At 47.9% G+C, this 19,191-nt stretch overlaps 1 protein-coding gene across 4 annotated transcripts in view; it reads left to right on the top strand.

Moving 5' to 3' along the window:
- The window catches only part of Slc26a8 (solute carrier family 26 member 8), a 66,823-nt gene extending 52,571 nt beyond the window's left edge, over positions 1 to 14,252 (top strand). For 2 of the 4 annotated variants that reach the window (XM_063238988.1, XM_063238986.1), the window contains exons 14-22: positions 830 to 936; positions 1,014 to 1,083; positions 2,153 to 2,245; positions 2,339 to 2,530; positions 6,205 to 6,576; positions 9,241 to 9,295; positions 9,391 to 9,575; positions 12,347 to 12,379; positions 13,477 to 14,252. In XM_063238988.1, coding sequence (XP_063095058.1) covers positions 830 to 936; positions 1,014 to 1,083; positions 2,153 to 2,245; positions 2,339 to 2,530; positions 6,205 to 6,576; positions 9,241 to 9,295; positions 9,391 to 9,575; positions 12,347 to 12,379; positions 13,477 to 13,884 — 1,515 coding nt within the window. In that variant the 3' untranslated portion in view covers positions 13,885 to 14,252. The remainder of the gene's footprint in view (positions 1 to 829; positions 937 to 1,013; positions 1,084 to 2,152; positions 2,246 to 2,338; positions 2,531 to 6,204; positions 6,577 to 9,240; positions 9,296 to 9,390; positions 9,576 to 12,346; positions 12,380 to 13,476) is intronic. The other 2 variants (XM_063238989.1, XM_063238990.1) reach the window with 2 other exon arrangements.
- Positions 14,253 to 19,191: the final 4,939 nt, after the last annotated feature.

Genomic DNA, 19,191 nt, shown 5'->3' on the forward strand with positions numbered 1-19,191 from the left:
ACAGAAATCTCTGCCCATCTGTCCTGTGAAGGTGACCACCAGGGTCACCTGCTGAGGCAGATGCACAGGCGATTGGGTAGAGGTCTTGCTGTGGGTATTGCAGATTGGCAGTAACTGATAAAACTACCACCCGCTGGTAGTGTGGATGTAAAGGAGCGGAGGACTGCAGAGAGGACTGACAAAGGATGGCCCCAGACACATAAAGAATTGCCAGACAAGGGTGTGGTGTCACACACCTCTCATCCCAGCACTCGGGAGGCTGAGGCAGGAGGATGATTGCGAGTTCGAGACCAGCTGGCTTACAAAGTGAGCTCAAGGCCAGCCTGAACTGCATAGTGAGACCTCGTCTCAAAGAAGACAAAAAATTAAAAAAATAAAAATTGCCAAGCAGCCGTGTGCATGCCCACACCAGACCACATCCCTTTGGAGTTTTGTCTCTAAATCCCAAGGGTAGATTGTGACGGCAGAGGAAAGGGGTGGCATCCTCCCAGAAGATTTACTTAGTTTATAGTTTGGGGTTTATTTAGCTTGCTGTTCATTCCAGTTTCTGCTGTTTCCAAGGCAGGGTGGCATGGCTGAGGGTCGACGCATAGCAGCAGCAAGTACCGAAGGCAACAAGAGCAAAAGGGCAGAAAGGGAAAAGCCCACCTCCTTCCCTCCTTTATATCGCATGCCGGCTCCCCACCCCTAGGCAGGTGCAGCACTCACACCACCAATCCCGGCCCCAGACAATGAGCCAATCACAGGCACTAGACTCAGCTGCCTCCAGGACTGCCTGAGGCTTTGGGGGGACTCCAAACAGGAACCATAACTAGCGCCTTCCCACCAGATCTCTTGGATGGTGACGTTCATATCCACGGTCTTCTTGGGACTGGATGTAGGACTGGTGATCTCACTGCTTTTCGCCTTCTTCATCGTCACCGTGCGGTCGCATAGGTACCTTGGCTCAGGGAGGAGGTTGGCCGCGCCAAGGGGAGGCCCTACCACCTCACAGCGGGTGCATCTCCTTCCAGAACAGAAGTCACCTGCCTGGGCCAGGTCCCCCACACCAACCTCTATAAAAGCATCACTGACTACCGGGAGGTAAGCGCCCTCTCGGCCCCACTCCCTGAGCAAAGAATGGGGTGGCCGAGCCTGGTGCTTAGGTTTTCCACAGACTCCTCTGCCCTTGTCAGCTGTCTATTCCTGAAGGAGGAGGAAATGAGGCACAGGGGAGAGGTGGGCCCTTAAGGAGCTAAATCTTGGGGTTGGGGATTTAGCTCAGCGGCATAAGCACCTGCCTTGCAAGCAGACAGTCGTGACTTCGATGCCCGGTACCCAGTACCGATAAAAAGGAAAAAGGCCCAAAAAAAGGAGCTGAATCTTTAAGGCACTGCAGAAAGAGAGGAGTTTCTAAGGGCTGGAGGTTTAGCTCAGTGGCACCAGCACCTGCCTGGCAAGCATGAAGTCATGAGTTCGATCTCCAGTGCCAAAAAAAAAAAAAGAAAAGAAAAGAAAGGAAAGAGTTTTAAATGAACTTTAAGGAAGGGAGCAGCAAGATAAAGAGAGGAGACACTGAGGAAAAACAAAACAAAAGTAGGGGGTGAAAATGGGAGGGAAGGATCCTCTAGTTCTTGCTTCTTCTATCAGAGAAAGATGCAGATTTATTAATTTTACTTTACTGAAGCCGGACATGGTGGTGCATGCCTGCAATCTCAGAACTCTGGAGACGGAGACTGGAGGATCACTTCTAACTTGAGGTCTATGCTACAAAGTGAATTCAAGGCCAGCCTGAATTGTATAGTGAAACCCTGTCTGAAAAAGACAGAAAACACACACACACACACACACACACACACACACACACACACACACACAGATCTGAGAGTTGGGTGTAGTGGTACAAATCTATAATCCCAGCACCCTGGGAGGCTGAGGCAGGAACTTCACAAATATGAGTCAAGCTAGAATAATTTAATAAGACTCAATCTCAAAATAAAAAATGGAGTGGGGGTGTAGCCCAGTTCAAAGACCTTGGGTTCAATCCCCAATACTGAAAAAAAAAAAAACCTATGATTTTGGGCCCGCCTGACAAGTGGGAGGTCGTGAGTTCAATCCCTGGTACCCCAAAACAGTACAAAACAAAAGTAGGACTTTATACTGTGTCTTGCAGCTCATAATTATTCCTGGGGTGCAAATCTTCCAGTGCTGCAACGCCATCACGTTCATCAACGTGTACCACCTGAAAAGCGCGCTGCTGAAGGAGGTGACCACGCCGCTCTGGCCCGCCCTCCCTGCTGACCCCCTGTCCCCCTGCCCCGCCGCCTTCCTTCCCACACGCCCCGCGGCTGTCTTTCAGCTTGGCATGGTAAGCGTGCCCCTGGAAGAAGAAGAGATCTTCGGCCTATTCAATGAAAGCGAAACCAGCCTGGAGAGAGAGAAGATATGCAGGTGCTTCTGCAGCTGTGAAGACCTGGAACCACCACCCAGGGTTAGGAATATCCCTGCTGCCCCAGAGTGGCCCACATTTTATACCCTGAGAGATTCAGAGGTTTGGTTTTATTTTGTTTTGTTTTATTTCCCAGCACTGGGATGGAACCACATTCCTCTGCATTGAGCTCCCTCCTTAGAACCTCTTTCTGTTTATTTGTTTGTCTTTTTGAGACAGGGTCTTGAGCTCACTGTGTAGCCCAGGCTGGTCCCAAACTTGCCACGATCCTCCTGCCTCAGCCTCCTGAGTTCTGGGATGACAGGTGTGCGCAACCACACCTGGCTAGCCCTTTTTTATTTTGAGACAAGATCTTGCTAAATTGCCCAAACTGGGCTCAAACTTGCAATCTGCCCAGCTCAGTCTCCCACACTGCTAGAATTACAGGTTATCTGCCATGACACCGGTGAATGGCTTTGTGAAAAATTGGAAATCCAAGATCTCTACTCAGAAATGAAGACACACATTCCCCACCTGGAGGTTCAGGTTTTGATGCGAATGTAGAGAAAAATGACTATGATTGGTGATGAGAGCCATCTGCCTGTTGCAAGCCACTCTTTCGTCATCCCTATTTCCCTGGCTTTTACTTCCTAGCTTTAGATTTCTGGAACTAAGTGACAAAGACTGTTTTCTGCTTCAGACTTGGGCAGGGTCAGAGCGGCTCCTGTCAGGGCCTCCTGATATCTCCCTGTGCTCAAGGCCGTGACAATGGGGGAGGAGGGGGGCAGAGTCAGAGGAGAGGAGCACAGGCTGCTATTGCAGAGAGGAGTTCACAGCATTTGAAGGTGACCGCAGCTGATGCTATGACAAAGTGAGCACCGACCGTTCCTCCCTGGGCTTGGTCTAAACTGTCCTCCCTGCCAGACAAGACTACTCATGCCTAGCTTTTCGGGCCTGGCAGGGCTAGGCTGGTGCACATCCTATCCTCTGGGAGCAGCAGCGTCCACAGCCATCACACACACGTGCACACACACACACAGACAGGCACAGACACATGCCCCTCTTGGCCCCTGCCGCACAGGGCCTGCAGATCACCCACACGAGTGACTTCAGACAAGAGGTAGGCAGACACACACCCAACATGTGGCCAAGTGACCAGGCGAAGTGTAAACTCACTGCACGAGTAGCACGTGCATTTGATAATGAACAGACCTAGTGGGGTCTTCCCAGTTCAGCAGGGCGTGTGTCAGCAGTGTACTCGGGGCAGGCTGAGAGGACACGAGTGTTCCTTTAAGAAGAGCTGTGTGCTAGACACAAGAGACAGGGCCGTTGGGTCCCTGGCAGCAGAGTCACGAGATTCGCAGGCCAGGATTTGGGGCTCGGAGAGTTACAGTGATGCTCCTGAAGAGACAGTGGACTGCGTTTGAATAAAGGTACATTTTTGTACACCACTAAATGTAGATTATTGTACATAAAAAAGGCATCTCCTGAAAATAAGGACTAGTGCATCTTTTGGAGCAAAAATTAATATAAGGTCCAGTCTTGTTTGGGGAAATAAATTAGTTTTTAATCTTAAGCATTTTTCTTTCTTTTGTGTGTGTGTGTGTGTTTGTGTGTGTGGTTTTTGTTTTTATCCGTACCAGGGATCGAACTCACGACTGCCTGCTTGCAAGGTAGGCGCCTGAGCTAAATCCCCAGCCCCTGCATTTTTCTTTCTTAATAGTACAAAATTATTGGAATGACTTAAAATTTATTGAATAGGATAACGAACTATACAACGCAGTGTGTAGATCACTATCTTTTTATTCTTTTTTTTTTTTTTTTTTTTTTTTGAGACAGGGTCTCACTATATAGCCCAGACTAGTCTTGAACTCACAGTGATCCTCCTGCCTCAGCCTCCCAAGCGCTAGGATTACAGGCCTGCACCTCCACGTTGGGCCTGTATATTGCTATCTTCTAAACTGTGTATTTAAGGACTAACAATTCTAAGACTTGAAGTAAGAAGTCAGAATCTTCATGTTAGTGATGAGCTTGTGCTAGGTAGAAAGATGTCCAGATGGACACTGGGTGGGAAAAAACAGGATTCTCTGCTTTTGTTATGCTTGGGGCGAGGAGAGTGCGGCAGAAATAGGTACAAAGTTCTCAGGGCCAGGCGGCCTGGGAAGACAGGGCAGCTGACCCGGCCTGAGGGAGCTGTGGGAAAGACGGGCTTGGAGAGCTGTGAGGGGGCGAGCAGGAGGCTGTCAGCGAAGGCCCACGGGCCACGCCACACCTGTCCCCCAGCAGCCTGGCCTCAGTGCCCTCCACACTTTGGAGACCAGCTCTCTCCAGTAATGTTATCATCTGTCTGGGCTACTTTTATTTTTTCTTTCCTTTTTACAATGTTGGGCATCAAATCTGGGACCTCATCCATGCTAAGCAAGCACTCTACCCACAAGCTACACCACTGGCTCCTATCTTCAACTTTTTGTTTTACTTTTAATATTTATTAATTCATTTTTTATGTTCAGGATTGGATCCAGGGCCTCCTACATGCTAAGCAGACAAGCACTGAGCCAAACTTCCAGTCCTAAAAATTATTTCACAATACTCTTAGTATGATAACAGGATTTTAAAAACATTAGTTGGCTATTACATTATTTTCCCCTTAAAAGACCTCACATTTATTTAATTTTCTTTGTGGCTTCTCACTGTCATTTTCAAAACTTTAAGTAACTTTAAGCTTTCATATCAGAAATGATTTCGGGTTCTTAAGTAATTTTGTGGCATGGCATGGTGCTTTCCAAATTATGTCAAGGAGTCCCTTTAAGGGGTAGAGGAAATGTCACACCCAATTCAGGTAGGTGTCGACTGTGAAAGCTCATCTATCTCCATTTCTCTGTGCAGGGGGGGCGGAAGGTACTAGGAATCAAACTCAGGGGGTGAAGGGTACCAGGAATCGAACTCAGGACCTTGCATTTGCCAGGCAGGTGCTTACGCCGCTGAGCTAAATCCCCAGCACTCAGCTTTCTTGAGCAGAAGCTGCCAGCACCCTGATGCGTGTCTGGAAGTCATGGCTTACCACACAAACCTATGAATTATTTTTTTTGTAATTAAGTTTGTTGGTACAATTTAGATACATAATGATCACATTCATCATAGGGAATTTGGTACCAATACATGATATATCCTGGTTCCTCTTTTTGAGTTCTTTTCATGATTGCATGGGTGGAGCTGTGCCTTCCACACACGTGGTTCCATATTCTCTCCGTGGACACACGCCCTTCTCCCTGGAGGGTCGGATCTATGTGAACACACAGCCTGGCCCACACTTCGTGTGCCCTTGCATTCCTGGTCCTTGGTACTGGCCATGGGAAAGGGTGAGAGACAAAGTCAATCCCACTTAAGGAATTTTTGTCTTCTTTAGAAAGCTCTGCAGAAAATTTAAAAAGGAAAGGGGTTGACTAGAAAGAGGCACTTCACACAAAGTACCAGTTGGCACTGGGGAGGGGTAGGGACCCACGGATAAAGGAACGGAGTTGATCAAAGGTGATTTCAAGCCTGGCTCACTAGAGAAATAGTTACATCACAGATGGATGCAGGCAGATGTAAAGGAGGACGCAGTGGGAAAGATGGTTGTGGCCTGAGTCATGAGCTTGAAGCAACAGTAAGGTATCTAAGTTTAAAAAAAAAAATGTACAGGCCGGGGAGAAGTCTCATGAGAGGGGATTAAATTCGGAGATAGATCCATATAGCTGCCAGCACCTCCGGCTTCGGTTCAAGTCTCACCCAAGCCCGCCCTGCCTCTGTCCTCCCAGATCGCCTACACGGAACGATTTAAATACAAAGAGCCGGATTCGTCCTCTGTGAACCTGGTCCACTCTTCACACCTGGACCCCACCAGCCCCAGCGACAGCATGCTCAATGGGGTTGAGCAGGAACTGTCCTATGTGGTGCCTTCCACGTCTCAGAGACTTCAAGAAGAGCCCTATGAGAACGTGGAGCGAGGTTGGGCTTCCAGCAACTCCCTCCAGAAGAACATACCCTCGCTGCAGGACACCACTGCGGGCAAGATGAAGCTGACCACCCCTTACTCCGACGTGGCTCTTCAGCCCAGCACCCACACCATCATCCTGGATTTCTCCTTGGTGCACTACGTGGACTGTCGGGGCTTGGTCGTCTTGAGACAGGTACGTCCTGGGGAGGCTGGGCCGCAATCTCTGATTCCCTCCCGCCGCCCACACGACATCCCCAAGGAACCAGGCCGGTCACTAGTGAGCTGCTGTGTGCTTGCAAGATTTCCGGAAAGTTGGATGCTGGTGGTGATTTAAGATCAATCACAATAAAATGAAAATGAGGGCAGGGGATAGAGCTCAGGGGCACAAGCGCCTGCCTGGCAAGTGCCAGGTCCTGAGTTCCATTCCCAGCACCAAAACATAAAAACGTAAAATGAAATGAAAATGAGCCAACTGTGACTCACTGAACTGCAGTTCGTGAACAAGCATGGACCATTTTATTATTTCTCATGGAAATGAAAAAAAAAGGGGCGGCTCCATACTACTGAGGCCACAATCTGGGCGACATCCACTGCGTGATTCCTTTTAGGTTTGCTGCGGGTCTTCAGTGAGCAGGTTCAAATGCCCCAGAAACAAGTTCAACCAAGCATCCTCTCGTTCGGCTGCTCTGACCCAGGTGCTGTGAAAGGCACCGGGCTGGGCTGTACTCAGATTTAAAGAGGTTGGGACAAAATGACACCTCACACCTGGGCTGTCCCTGCAGCTTTAGGTGAAAACAGACAGGGAAGATGATTTTCATTCAAAATTCTATCCCCAGGTCCTGAGTTCTACTCTTAATTCTGTGACAGTTCCCGAGTCTTCCTCAGAACATTTCACAATTAAGAGTTGCAGGTGCACAATTAACCTAGACGATTTCATTATACATTGGTAGCCCGTCCACGGGCCCCTGGGTGTGGCGCTCTAGCTGACTTTTCCCGGTCACCTCCGGCTCTAAGCGCGCCAACTCTGTTTTGAGATGTGCTCCTTTGCTTAGTTTGCCTTCCTCCTACCTTTGAGCCGACCCTCACGTGCCTTCCTATCCCTGAAGCAGTGTATTGTCAATTCAGTGAATCAGGCTCCACTTTGGTCCGAGGCCGCAGACAGCTTTCCTCGGCAGAGGAACCGTGGCCGCCACCCCTGGACACATGTACTCTGTCCTGGCTTTATGGCTTCCTGGCCCATCTGACCCCAGGTGACCACGACATAGTGCTAGGTCTCTGTTTCCTTTCTATAAGAGGAGAGCTTCGGGAGAGTCTAGCATCAGGAACTGTCCCACCCATGATTCCGCACCCACACTGTCTTCAGACCCAAGCAATTGGGTCGTCTCTTGTCTTAGGAGCTTTTCCATCGTAGGTCTCTTCTCAGTCTTGTGCAGCAGTTTCTATGTCCGGCGTTTCGTTCAGTTCACACTAGAATGCCTGCTTACCTGGACATGCGGCCCCTCCTTTGATGCTCACCACAGACTGCACCAGTGTGGTGGCGCTCTCCTGTCATCCCAGCACTCGGGAGGCTGAGGCAGGAGTATCGTTGCAAATCGAGATCAGACTGGGCTACAAACTGAGCTCAAGGGCAGCCTGAAATGCATAGCAACACCCTGTCTCAAAACGATTAAAAAGTAAAATCACAACAGACCAGGTTTCCCCTGGGAGGCTGAGGCTCACAACTTTGGTATTTGGACTGCAGCATCTGACTTCAGTTTGCTCTTTCCCCACCCATAGTATGGTGGCACCATCTTCTCCTGTCTCCCTTTGCTGTTCCACATATTTTGGTCCTGGCGTAGACCTGGCCAGTGTGGGTGACTTTCTGTTCCAGCCTCGGGGAGACAAAGTTGGCCATCTTTACCCTCCAGCTGCAAGCCATTGCTGGTCCACAGTTACACCCGGAAAACACAGGTTTCTTACTTCCTTTGGAAGTATTCTACACACACCCTTCTTGGAGCAATTCATTACATTTAACTTGCCCTCTAATCAAAAAGTTAAGCCTATTAAAAACCCCAGCAGTTCATTCATCTTGGGGACAAGGGCTCTGTCTCAGCCGTTCTTCCCTTGCGGGACTCCCCCGCTCGAGTGCCTGCTTGAGCTTTTCTTTCTTGATTTTATGGTTTACTGGGGGACCGAGAATGACTTCCTTCTTCCTCCACCCTCCCACCCCCGTATGGATAGGAGCAGAGGCTCTTTTGTTTCTTTTCCTCTGGACATTGTAACTTAGTGCTCACCCTCCCTGAGCTTTAAGGTTCTTGTTGTTCGCTTTGAAGCTGATGTCAAGACTTACTACCCCAGAGCGTGCATACTGACCAAAGTCAACTTCAGGCCGGCACCTGAGGTTTAGTTATCTGCTACTAAACATCTGACGTTAACTAACGTCACATGTAAACCTGCAGAGCAGCATGGAAGGGGACCCTGGATTCCCCGGCCTTTGGTGTCACTTGGCCACCTCTAGCCGCTACCGTGCTGCGTCTGCTCGGTGAGGTCCAGGGAGCAGGGCTCACCCGGGCAGATACTGTGCACTAACCCCTCGGGCTTTCCTTTTTACACTCCCAGCACTTTGGATATTTCTAGCATGCAGAGGTCCGCTCACTCCATGTGTGGAGAGCAAGACTGGGGGGTAAAGACACATGGACTCCGGACAGCCAGCCCGTGGGGGACTTATTCTCATGATGGCTTTTTCATGTGCGGTGCTGGGAATCACACCCAGGACCTGGCACACACCAGGCAAGGGCTCCACCTCTGAGTTACAGCCCTGGGTTTCCCTTCTACAGGAGGGTAACGCCCCTGACCTTGGCTTCCTCTGTCCCTGCAGATGTGCAATGCTTTTCAAAATGCCAACATCCTGGTGCTCATCACCGGATGCCACTGTAAGTACCCTCACCCTGGGAGAGGGCTGCATTTGCACCTGGGCCCCAGCTCTGCGGGTGCCTGATGCTGTGCGTGCTCCGGGCTTGGTTTGCAGCCGCTGTGATCAGGGAATTCGAGAAGTGTGATTTCTTTGACCATGGCATCACCAAGGCCCACCTGTTCCTCACCCTCCACGACGCCGTGCTGTACGCCTTGTCGAGGAAGGCGCCAGACAACTCCGAGCTGAGCGTGGACGAGGGCGAGACGGTGATCCAGGAAACCTACACAGAGTCGGACAAGGTTGGACACTGTGGGGCCCAGGCTGGAGGGCCAGGGAGGGAGGAGTCACCTGATCAGATGCACTGTCCAGGGACGGTTTCTCTGAGTTCAGGCTGGCCTTGAGCTCACTTTATAACCCCGGCTGGTCTCAAACTCGCAATGGTCCTCCTGCCTCAGCCTCCCAAGTTCTGGGATTACAAGAGTACCCCGCCATGCCCAGCTGCTATGTATTTTTTTCTTTTTTTTGAGAGAGGGTCTCACTACGTGGTTCAGTCTGCCCTTGAACTAACTCACTGTGTAGCCCAGGTGGCCTCGAACTCATGGCAATCCTCCTGCCTCAGCCTTCCAAGTGCCAGGATTATAGGCCTGTTCCACTGCACACAGCCTAACTGCTAAATATTTTAGCCTTCTCTTTAGACACACCTTTAGAACTGACTTTACACTTTGGGAGGAGTGTCTTAGTTAATTCTCTGGTTATTGAGACAAAATACTGGACACCCAAAGTTGAAGGAGGAAAGGATTATTTAGCTCACAGTTTATGAAGGTTTCAGGCTGAGGTTAGCTGGCTCCAAGGCAGGGCACACAGCAGGGGGCATCGCAGCGGAGAACCAGCTCTGGGCAGGGAGCGGGCAACAAAACAGCACATGCCAGCAGGAGCAAAAGCAGCAGCCTGCCTGCGTTCGGTTCCTTTATAAACCATCCAGGGTACCCACCTACTGGGTGGTGCCCCTACCTGTGATGGGGCGCCCTTGCAGATCAAAGGTCTCCCGAAGAATTAAATTGCGGTGGACCTGTGACTCGAACTCGAATGTCCCCGGGGGCTGGCTGTAACTCGGGTGGTCAGTGGCAAGCTTAGGCCCCTCTCTACACCGCCTTCGGGTTTCTCTCCTGTCCTCGGGCCGATTTGTGTCCTTAGAGAGACACTAGCCCGGGAGTCCTCCATTCACCCCACACAGGAAAGGCGGAGGCAGTGCTCTGTCCAGGGCTCTTTAACGGGCACATCTGAGTCCGAGCCCATCTGGAAGCACAAGCAGCCGGCACTCAGGTCTGAACTCAAGACTTCTGCTGCAAGCTAAAACTCAGATTCCAGTCATAACCCAAGTTGAACAACTAGGTACGTCAGGCCAGTCCGTAACTTGAGGGTCCATTTTTGTAATACAGATAGATGACCATCCAATATGTTTGGCTTTTTCTTTGTTCTATTGTTTTTGAGACAGAGTTTCTCTGTAGTTGAGGCTGACATCGAATTCACCATGTAGCCCAGACTGGTCTCCAAGTCACAGCCCTCCTCCTGCCTCAGCCTCCTCCCAAGTGCTGGGATTACAGCTGTAATCCATGGCTTTAGCTATCAGGTATTATCCATTGAGGAAGAATTATTTTTCAATTAAATTTGATACTGTGACTTACTAGGTTTCAGTAACATTTGAATTTTTTTTTTTTTTTTGAGACGGGGTCTCACTATGCAGTTCAGGCTGGCCTTGAACTCACTTTGTAACCCAGGCTGGTCTCGAACTTGCCATGATCCTCCTGCCTCAGCCTCCTGAGTGCTAGGATGACATGTGTGCACCACCACACCTGGCAACATTTGAATTTTTATGACAAGAAAAATATTACTATTGTAGTTTTGAGGTTTTCATTGTTTTGAAAAACATTGAGAATTGAACCCAGAGCCTTTGCACTGAGCTATATTCCCTAGTCTTCCCAGTTTCTTTCTTTCTTTTTTTTTTTGTTAAATTTTTTCTTCTTCTTTTTCATTTTTATCGGTACCGGGGATCGAACTCACAACTGCCTGCTTGTAAGGCAGGTTATTACAAAGGCAGGTTATGCCGCTGAGCTAAATCCCCACCCCCCATTTTTGTTAAACTTTGAGACAGGTTATTGCAAAGTTGCCCAGACTGAGCTTGAACTTATGATCCTCCTGCCTCAGCCTCCCAGAGTGATGGAATTACATGGTGCCAGGCCACCGTGCCCAGTTTTTGTTTTTTGTTTTTTTTTTTGTCTTTTTCCTTTTTATCGGTACCAGGGATCAAACTCACGACTGCTTGCTTGGAAGGCAGGTGCTTATGCGGCTGAGCTAAATCCCCAGCCCCGTGCCCAGTTTTTTAAAACTTCAATTAAGAAATATCCGCACTGATAAAACACAGCCTTTTTCTTTTTTCATTAGCTGTTCCAACTGTCAATAGCTAAGCTATAAGAAACTTGTTGATTTTTACAAACTTATCTGGCCACCTTTGTGAGCTGCTTTGCTTATCCTAACAGGTTACCTTGTATACTCTCTTGAGTTTTCTATAAAGACAAACATTCACTAAAAGTAATACTAATTTCTTAGTTTCCATTTTTTATTTCAGTATTATATATTGCTGCTTAAATTAGACAAACCAGAACAATTTTAGCACTGGTGATGAGGGTTATCTTACTCCTGACTTTGTGTAAAATAAGATTCCTGTGTCCATGTCAGGATTAGTGCTAACGACTGGGCTAAGATAGGCACTACTGACTATGTTTCTCTCAGTATTTCTCTAACCCAACTACTATGGTGCATACATGTAATCCCAGCGCTGAGGGAGGCTGAGGCAGGAGGATCAAAAGTTCGAGTCCCCCCTGGGTAACTTAGCAAGGCTGACTCAAAACACAAATAAAAAGGCAGAGGATGTAGGTCAGTGGTTGAGCACCCTGGGCAGGACTCCCCAGTGCAGTAGCAACAACAGACAAAGGCCTTTGTTCTAGCTTGCTGACATTCTTTTCAGGACTTTGGTTAAGAATTGATACTGAAGGTCATTTTTTTCCCCCAGGTACTTGGGAGCCTGGAAAAGATTGGGATGGAAGTAAGTTCTACTTCATATGCAAATTCATGGCTTGTGTTAAATTCAAGATGCCCACTCCTATCTCCCAAGAGAAGATGTCAGTTATATAGGCCTGCAGGAAGGTTTGTAACCGGAGACCCTGGCTCGGACTGGTGGATGGAAATGGAAAAGACCAGCCTAAATAAAATTACCTAGAGGGAGCGTGTGGATGGAGAAGAGAAGGGTCCCGGCAGCAGGCTCTGGGGCCTCCACATGTGGAAACCCGGCAGCAGTGGACAGGGCAAAGAGCCCCTTAGCGGCAAAGGAGGCGGGAAAAGGGGGCAGCAGAAAAGCCTGAGTGCTGCGGGAGAAGGAAAGGGATTTCCTGGTGCAGGCCGACTCCCGGGCCTCGTGGGCACCTGCAATGAGCTAGGCACTGGGGCATCGAAAACCAGGCTCCTGCTTTCTTTCAAAGATCTTGGTGCCCGGGAAGGGCAGAGCTGTAAATAAAGGAATCCTCCGGTGGCGGGTGGCACAATGACAGCTGTGTGAATGGGTGTGGCTGGGACCCAGAGGAGGCTGGGGTTCTGATGAGGCCGTGTGTGTGTGTGTGTGTGTGTGTGTGTGTGTGTGTGTGTGTGTGTAGATGAGACTCAGAGGGCGAGAAGGGAGAAAGAAGCCTGCGGCGGGCCAGCCATTGCCAGTCCACACTGGGCTGCTGGGGCCACCACGGAGGTTGGGTACCATGCTGGGGAAGCTAAAGGAGAGGGTGCAGGACCAGGTCACAAAGAGCCTTCAAGTTTGTATTGGGGATTGGCAAACTACGTAAAATCAAGGAGACGAGCTATTTCCAAATCAAGGCTTTCGCTGGCTTAAGTGCTGGACAGTGAAACTCAGTCTAGCTAGAAGAGCCAAAGAGATCTGGGGTGAAAGGTTGACTGCATTGGAAGAGTCGCAGGTAAGTGAGAAGCCCAATGTGCAGAGATGAAAAGCAGATTCAGGCACGAATCCTTTTCTGCATGGCCAGGAACCCCTGGTTCCCGTACCTCGGTGCCCTGGTGGGCTGAGATTCCTCGACTGCTCACAAGCCAAAGGAATCGCGGCATTTAGCTGGTCTGATCTAACTGTGTGTCTTTCAGAATGACAAACCCCTCTACGATAAGAGTCGAGGCTTTCTGGATAGCTCCACAAATACAAGTTACCACCTCCCCAAGTACCGCAAGCCGAAAGATGAGTCACTGGAGTTAGACTTAGACCTGTACGACATCGTAGAGCCCAAAGAAGAGCCACAGCAGATGGATCTCGACATGAGCCTGGACCGGGTCCTAGAGAACGAGGAGTTGGAGGAGTTGGAGGAGCTGGAGCCCGAGGCTGAGTCGGAGCTTGAGATAGTGTCTGACCCACAGCCCGAGAGGCCGCCGGAGCCCAAAAGCACACCGAAAGCTTCTGTGTACTCTCGGCATCTCTACCAGCCCATCTATCAACCTGCGGCTCCCAGCACCCAGCCCCAGCCTTTGCCTTGGAGGCGATCTTCGGAGAAGAGATAGAAATACCCACAGTCAGACTCATCTGAGGAACGCTCGGGGCTGAGAGCCTGATGAATCCTCTGCCCTAAAGGGGTCACTTGCTCCTAAGACCCACGCCAGACACACACCAGCAGCGCTTGCTTTGTGACTCGGTTTCCTTCCTTGGCAGTGGGCTCACACTCGTAGGCTACACAGCCAAAGGCCAAGGATGACCTGTGCATTCCTACCCAGGCCCCCCCGAGTCCCACTACTCAAGCAGAGTCCCTTCCTCCCGTGCCCTCACACCTCTGGGGTTTGTGCCAGAACCCCTCTGCCTTACACCCCTCACATCCATTCCCCTCCCTCCAGGGAAAAGAGGCTCAAATAAAACACAGCGAGTTACATTTGCATCCTGCCTGCCCATTTCTCTTCTCTTTTCTTATGTCCCTGAGGGAACCTCAGGTGGGAGAGATGCCAGCAGGGAGTGCACAAGTGGAATCCCAGCACTTGGAAGGCTGAGGCAGGAAGATCACTGTGAGTTCAAGGCCAGCCTGGGCTACATAGCAGACTCTGTCTCAAAAAACAAAATAAAGTAGAATTCAGGCCGGGGTTGGTTGATTAAATTCAAGCTTGGACCTTTTCCTCTGATCTATGCTGCTGCTTCCTAGCATTGGGGCAAGACAATCTTTTGTTGATTTTTGGACTGAAAAACCCAAATGAGTGCAGTGGATGCCTCCTCTCCTGGCATCCAGTACACCCAGATGCTGGCAGTGTCACATTTATAACACCCAGATACACTGGCTGGGTGCTTCCTGGCCTGGCTGATGGCTGTCAAGGCCCTGGAGATAAAGTAAACAACCCAGCCTTTAGTAGCCACCTACCTTCCAAGGAGTGGCAGGGCAGACAAAACACAGAACAAGAGCAACTACAGCAACCATAACAAGGGCACAGGATGTAAACTTCCAGGGCCCAAACAAAGGGACATCTGAGAAATGGGTCTGGATTGAGAAAATTGGTGAATTGACCTATTTTTTATTTTATTTCAGTTTTGGAGACAGGGTCTCACTGTGAAGTTCAGGCTGGCCTTGAACTCACTGCGATCCTCCTGCCTCAGCCTCCTGAGCCTGTACCACCATGCCCAGTGAAGTCAGTAACTTTAATGATTGGCTAACACCTGTTTATCAAGTCAGGTGACTTCCAGTTTTTCTTTTTCAACAAAATTGAATCAGGACCCCCCTGGCGATGTCAGTGATAGACCATTAAGTTCAGGTGATTACTATGTGATTTTTGGCACATTAAATGGGAAGGAGTTTGGAAAGATCTGAATAGTATCACTATAGCAAAACCTTTTCCATTCGTATCTATTCATGTTGTGTAACAAGAGTCTTAGGGAAAAAAATAGTATGATGTACGAATTCAGGAAAACAGGGCGGGGATTTAGCTCTGCGGCATAAGTGCCTGTCTTACAAGCAGGCAGTCGTGAGTTCGATCCCTGGTACCGATAAAAACGAAAAAGACAAAAAAAAAAAAAGAATTCAGAAAAACATCACTCACTACTACTCTGAGATGCATTTGCAATAGAATTTCATTTTATTGAAAATAAAGGGGCTGGGGATTTAGCTCAGCGGCATAAGCACCTGCCTTGCAAGCAGGCAGTCGTGAGTTCGGTCCCCGGTACCGATAAAAACGAAAAAGACAAAAAAAAAAAAAAAAAAAGAAAATAAAAACCCCAGGGGCTGGGGATTTAGCTCAGCGGCATAAGCACCTGCCTTGCAAGCAGGCGGTCGTGAGTTCGATCCCTAGTACCGATAAAAAATAAATAAATAAATAAAAATAAAAAATAAAAACCCCAGGGCCAGCATTTAGCTCAGCAGCATCAGCATCTGCCTGGCAAGCTCTAGGTCAAGAGTTTGATCCCCAGTACAAAAAGAAATAATAATAATAAAACCCTGTTTAAATAATGCTATGTATTACTTTAGTTAATCGTGTAGTAATTACAATGATAGATAAGGCATGTTTTAGAGAATTATAATCCCAGGAAATGTTTTTAAAATTAAAGTTCTATGTAAATATATGCAAACAAGGCAGGGAAGTATACTAGGACTTTATATAATAAATATTTTATTTTTATTTATTTAGGGTATTTTTTGGTGTTTTTGAGGCAGGATCTTGTTATGCAGTTCAGATTGGCCTTCAGCCCACTTTGTAGCCCAGACTGGCCTCAAACTTACAACAATCCTCCTTCCTCAGCCTCCTGAGTGCTGGGATTTCAGGCATGCACCATCATGCTTGGCAACAATAATACATTTAAATTAGCTAAGGATAAATTTCTGTGACGGGCAAAGGGAATAGACCTGCAAGTTTGAAGAGAAAATGGAATTAGCTGTGTTAAATTTTTTAGAGCTAAAAAGGCTATTTTTATGTTCTTAATACACATAAATGGATGATGAACTGGGACACAGCTCAGCAGTAGAACATGTACAAGGTCCTATATTCAATGCCTGGCCCTAAAATTAAGAATAAATATATAAATGGCAGGTTGTTGTTAGGGTTTGGATTAAGACTGTCCCCTAATGGCCCAAGCACTCCTCTCCTGGCATCCAGTACACACCCAGGTGTTGGTAGTGTCATATTTATAACACCCAGATACACTGGCTGGGTGCTTCCTGCCTGGCTGATGGCTGTCAAGGCCCTGGAGATAAATGGTCCCAAGCACTTGTAGATGTGCTTGGGAGATGACTGAATCCCGAGGGAGGGAGGAGGTAGGTCCTGGTCAGAAGAGGGAGGTCACGGTGGGGGTGGGGGTGGGGAGGTGATGACCCGGAAGAGCTTATTTCTCTTCCGGATCCCTTCCATTCTGCTTCCCGACTGCCATAATGGAGCCAGTTTTCTTCTACTCTGACCCTGTCCTTGTGTTTTGGAGCCAGCAGATCACGCACGGGCAGAAAACAGTAGCCAAGAACCTCTTCTCCTTGAGGTGGTAGGTCGGAAATGCTGTCCCAGCAATGAAAAAGAAACTGACTGAGACAATGGTGCATATCAAATTCTTTTGAATGACATTCAAAAGTATAATGTAACCATTTTACTTAAGAATGTTCAATCTCTATGCCTTTTAACTTTCTAGTCATTGGTCCTGGCTAGAAGTTCTACTACAACACTGCATTTCCCCCAAAATAAGACATAGTCTTATATTAGTTTATGCTCTAAAAGATATAATAAGGTTTATTCTCAGGCCATCTTATATTATGTATAACAACATACATTTATTCATGTACAAAAATCTACATTCAAATATATTAATGTTGTCTTCTGGAACTTCTGGACATACATAGTTCAGTATGTCCATCGTGTTGCCACAGATGTACTAAATGTATCATCTGGCTGATCATCTTAACTGGGGGTATTTTGGGAGTAGGCTTTATATTAAAAGCATCCTGAAAAATCATGCTGGGGGCCCAGGCATGGTGGTGCATGCCTGTAATCCCAGCACTTGGGAGACTGAGGCAGGAGGATCATAGTAAGCCTGAGGCCAGCCTGGGCTACATAGTGAGTTCAAGACCAGCCTGAATTACTCAGCGAGATCTTGACTCAAAAAATTAAAAAAAAAAAATGCTAGGGCTTAATTTCCAATTAGGTTTTATTTGGGGAGAAATACAGTGATCCTCCTGCCTCTGCCTTCTGAGTGCTCGAATTACAGGCATGCACCACCACACCCAGTTTTTTTTTGTTTTGTTTTTTTTTTTGGTTTCTTGAGATAGGGGAGATAGGGTCTCATCATGTAGTCCAGGCTGACTCAAACTCACTATGTAGCCAGGCTGGCCTTAAATTCACAGTGATCCTCCTACCTCAGTCTCCCAAATCGTGAGATTACCCATCTTTTTTTTTTTTTTTTTTAATTGTGAGACAATTTTTCTTTAAATCTCTAAATTTTTCACACTGGGCACTAATTTGTGATCCTCCTGCTTCAGCCTCCTGACTAGTTAGGACTACAGATGTGCACCAGTGAGCCCAGCCCCTTTGAATTCTGTATCCCAATAATACCACAGTGTTTGGGTTCCCCTACACACCAGGCCTGAGTCTTCTTCCCTCTCTTCAGTGCATAGCTGATGCTTATTTATAGTTTCCAAATTTGCTCAGTTGTCATCTCATACCAGAGATGCTGCCTTCCTCAAGGCTCCTCAAATCCTGAGCAGAGGCCACTTTTTGCTCTCCTAGTACCCTGTACATTATACACTGTGCTTCGTATACAATTACTTTGTGATGTATTCATCCTCCACCACACTGGGTAGGCACAGCAATATGGTGTGCAATCTAGAATACCAATTCCAAGCCAGTGTGGTAATCACCCTATAGTCCAAGCACTCTGGGAGGCTGAGGCAGGAGGATCACCAGTGAGTCTGAGCTCAGCCTGGGCAAGTCAGTGATTCAGTGAGACCCTGTCTCAAAATAAAAAATCAAAAGGGGTTGAGGGTAGTTCAGTGCAAAGGCCCTGGTTTCAATATCCAGGAGCTCCAAACAAAAGAAAAGAAAAGCACCAATTCCAGAACTCAGCTGCTCAGATTCAAAACTCTGCCTCTTCCCAGCTCATGTGAAATCAGTTGTGCCTCAGTGTTGTCATCTTGTCAAACGGAGAGGATAATACCAGTACTTATCTCACAGGGCTGTTAGAGGGTGGTGAACAGCAAGGGTCTGGTAAACAGCAATTGTGTGTAAGAGTCAGCTATTAGACTCTGCAGGCCAAAGCCAGGGCTTGTTTTTTTTCTCTGTATCTCAGAGCCCTGAATCCAATGCCTGGAGAATGCTCCTTATGAAGGTAAGATGCGGGGAAGTATTTGAGAGGGGAAAAAAAGGATAAATTCAACCTGGCCTACGAGGTAGAAATCAGAACTTAAATGTGCTGTCCATTTTTATGTATTTTCTAAATTGCCTGTGCCTTGAGCCTGACCCTGCTAAATTACAGAAGTTAAATCGTAGTCATTACAGAATCCCTTGCCCCAAGATCACATAAGAAATCTAGGAGACATGTATGGTGCTTGGAAAAGACTTTTTTTTTTTTTTTCTCACTATATAGTTCATGCTGGCCTTGAACTCACTATGTAGCCCAAGATGGCCTCAAATTTGCAGCGATCCTTCTGTGTGTTGAAATTACAGGTGTGCACCTCCACGCCCAGATCATTAGTTTATTAGTCTTATTGTCCCAGTCTACATGACCTATTGGCTATGCCAGGAATAACAAGCATCTTGGCCCCACCCCTAGGAGCACAACATCTCAGCGTGTTTACAAGTCTCCTTAAAACATGGCGGTATTTGTCATTGAATCAAGATGGTAAAGTATATTCTAGATGAAGA

The sequence above is a fragment of the Cavia porcellus genome, unplaced genomic scaffold (assembly GCF_034190915.1).
Source record: "Cavia porcellus strain 051 isolate PalLab524CR breed Dunkin Hartley unplaced genomic scaffold, mCavPor4.1 scaffold_28, whole genome shotgun sequence".
In the NCBI taxonomy this organism is placed as follows: Eukaryota; Metazoa; Chordata; class Mammalia; order Rodentia; family Caviidae; genus Cavia; species Cavia porcellus.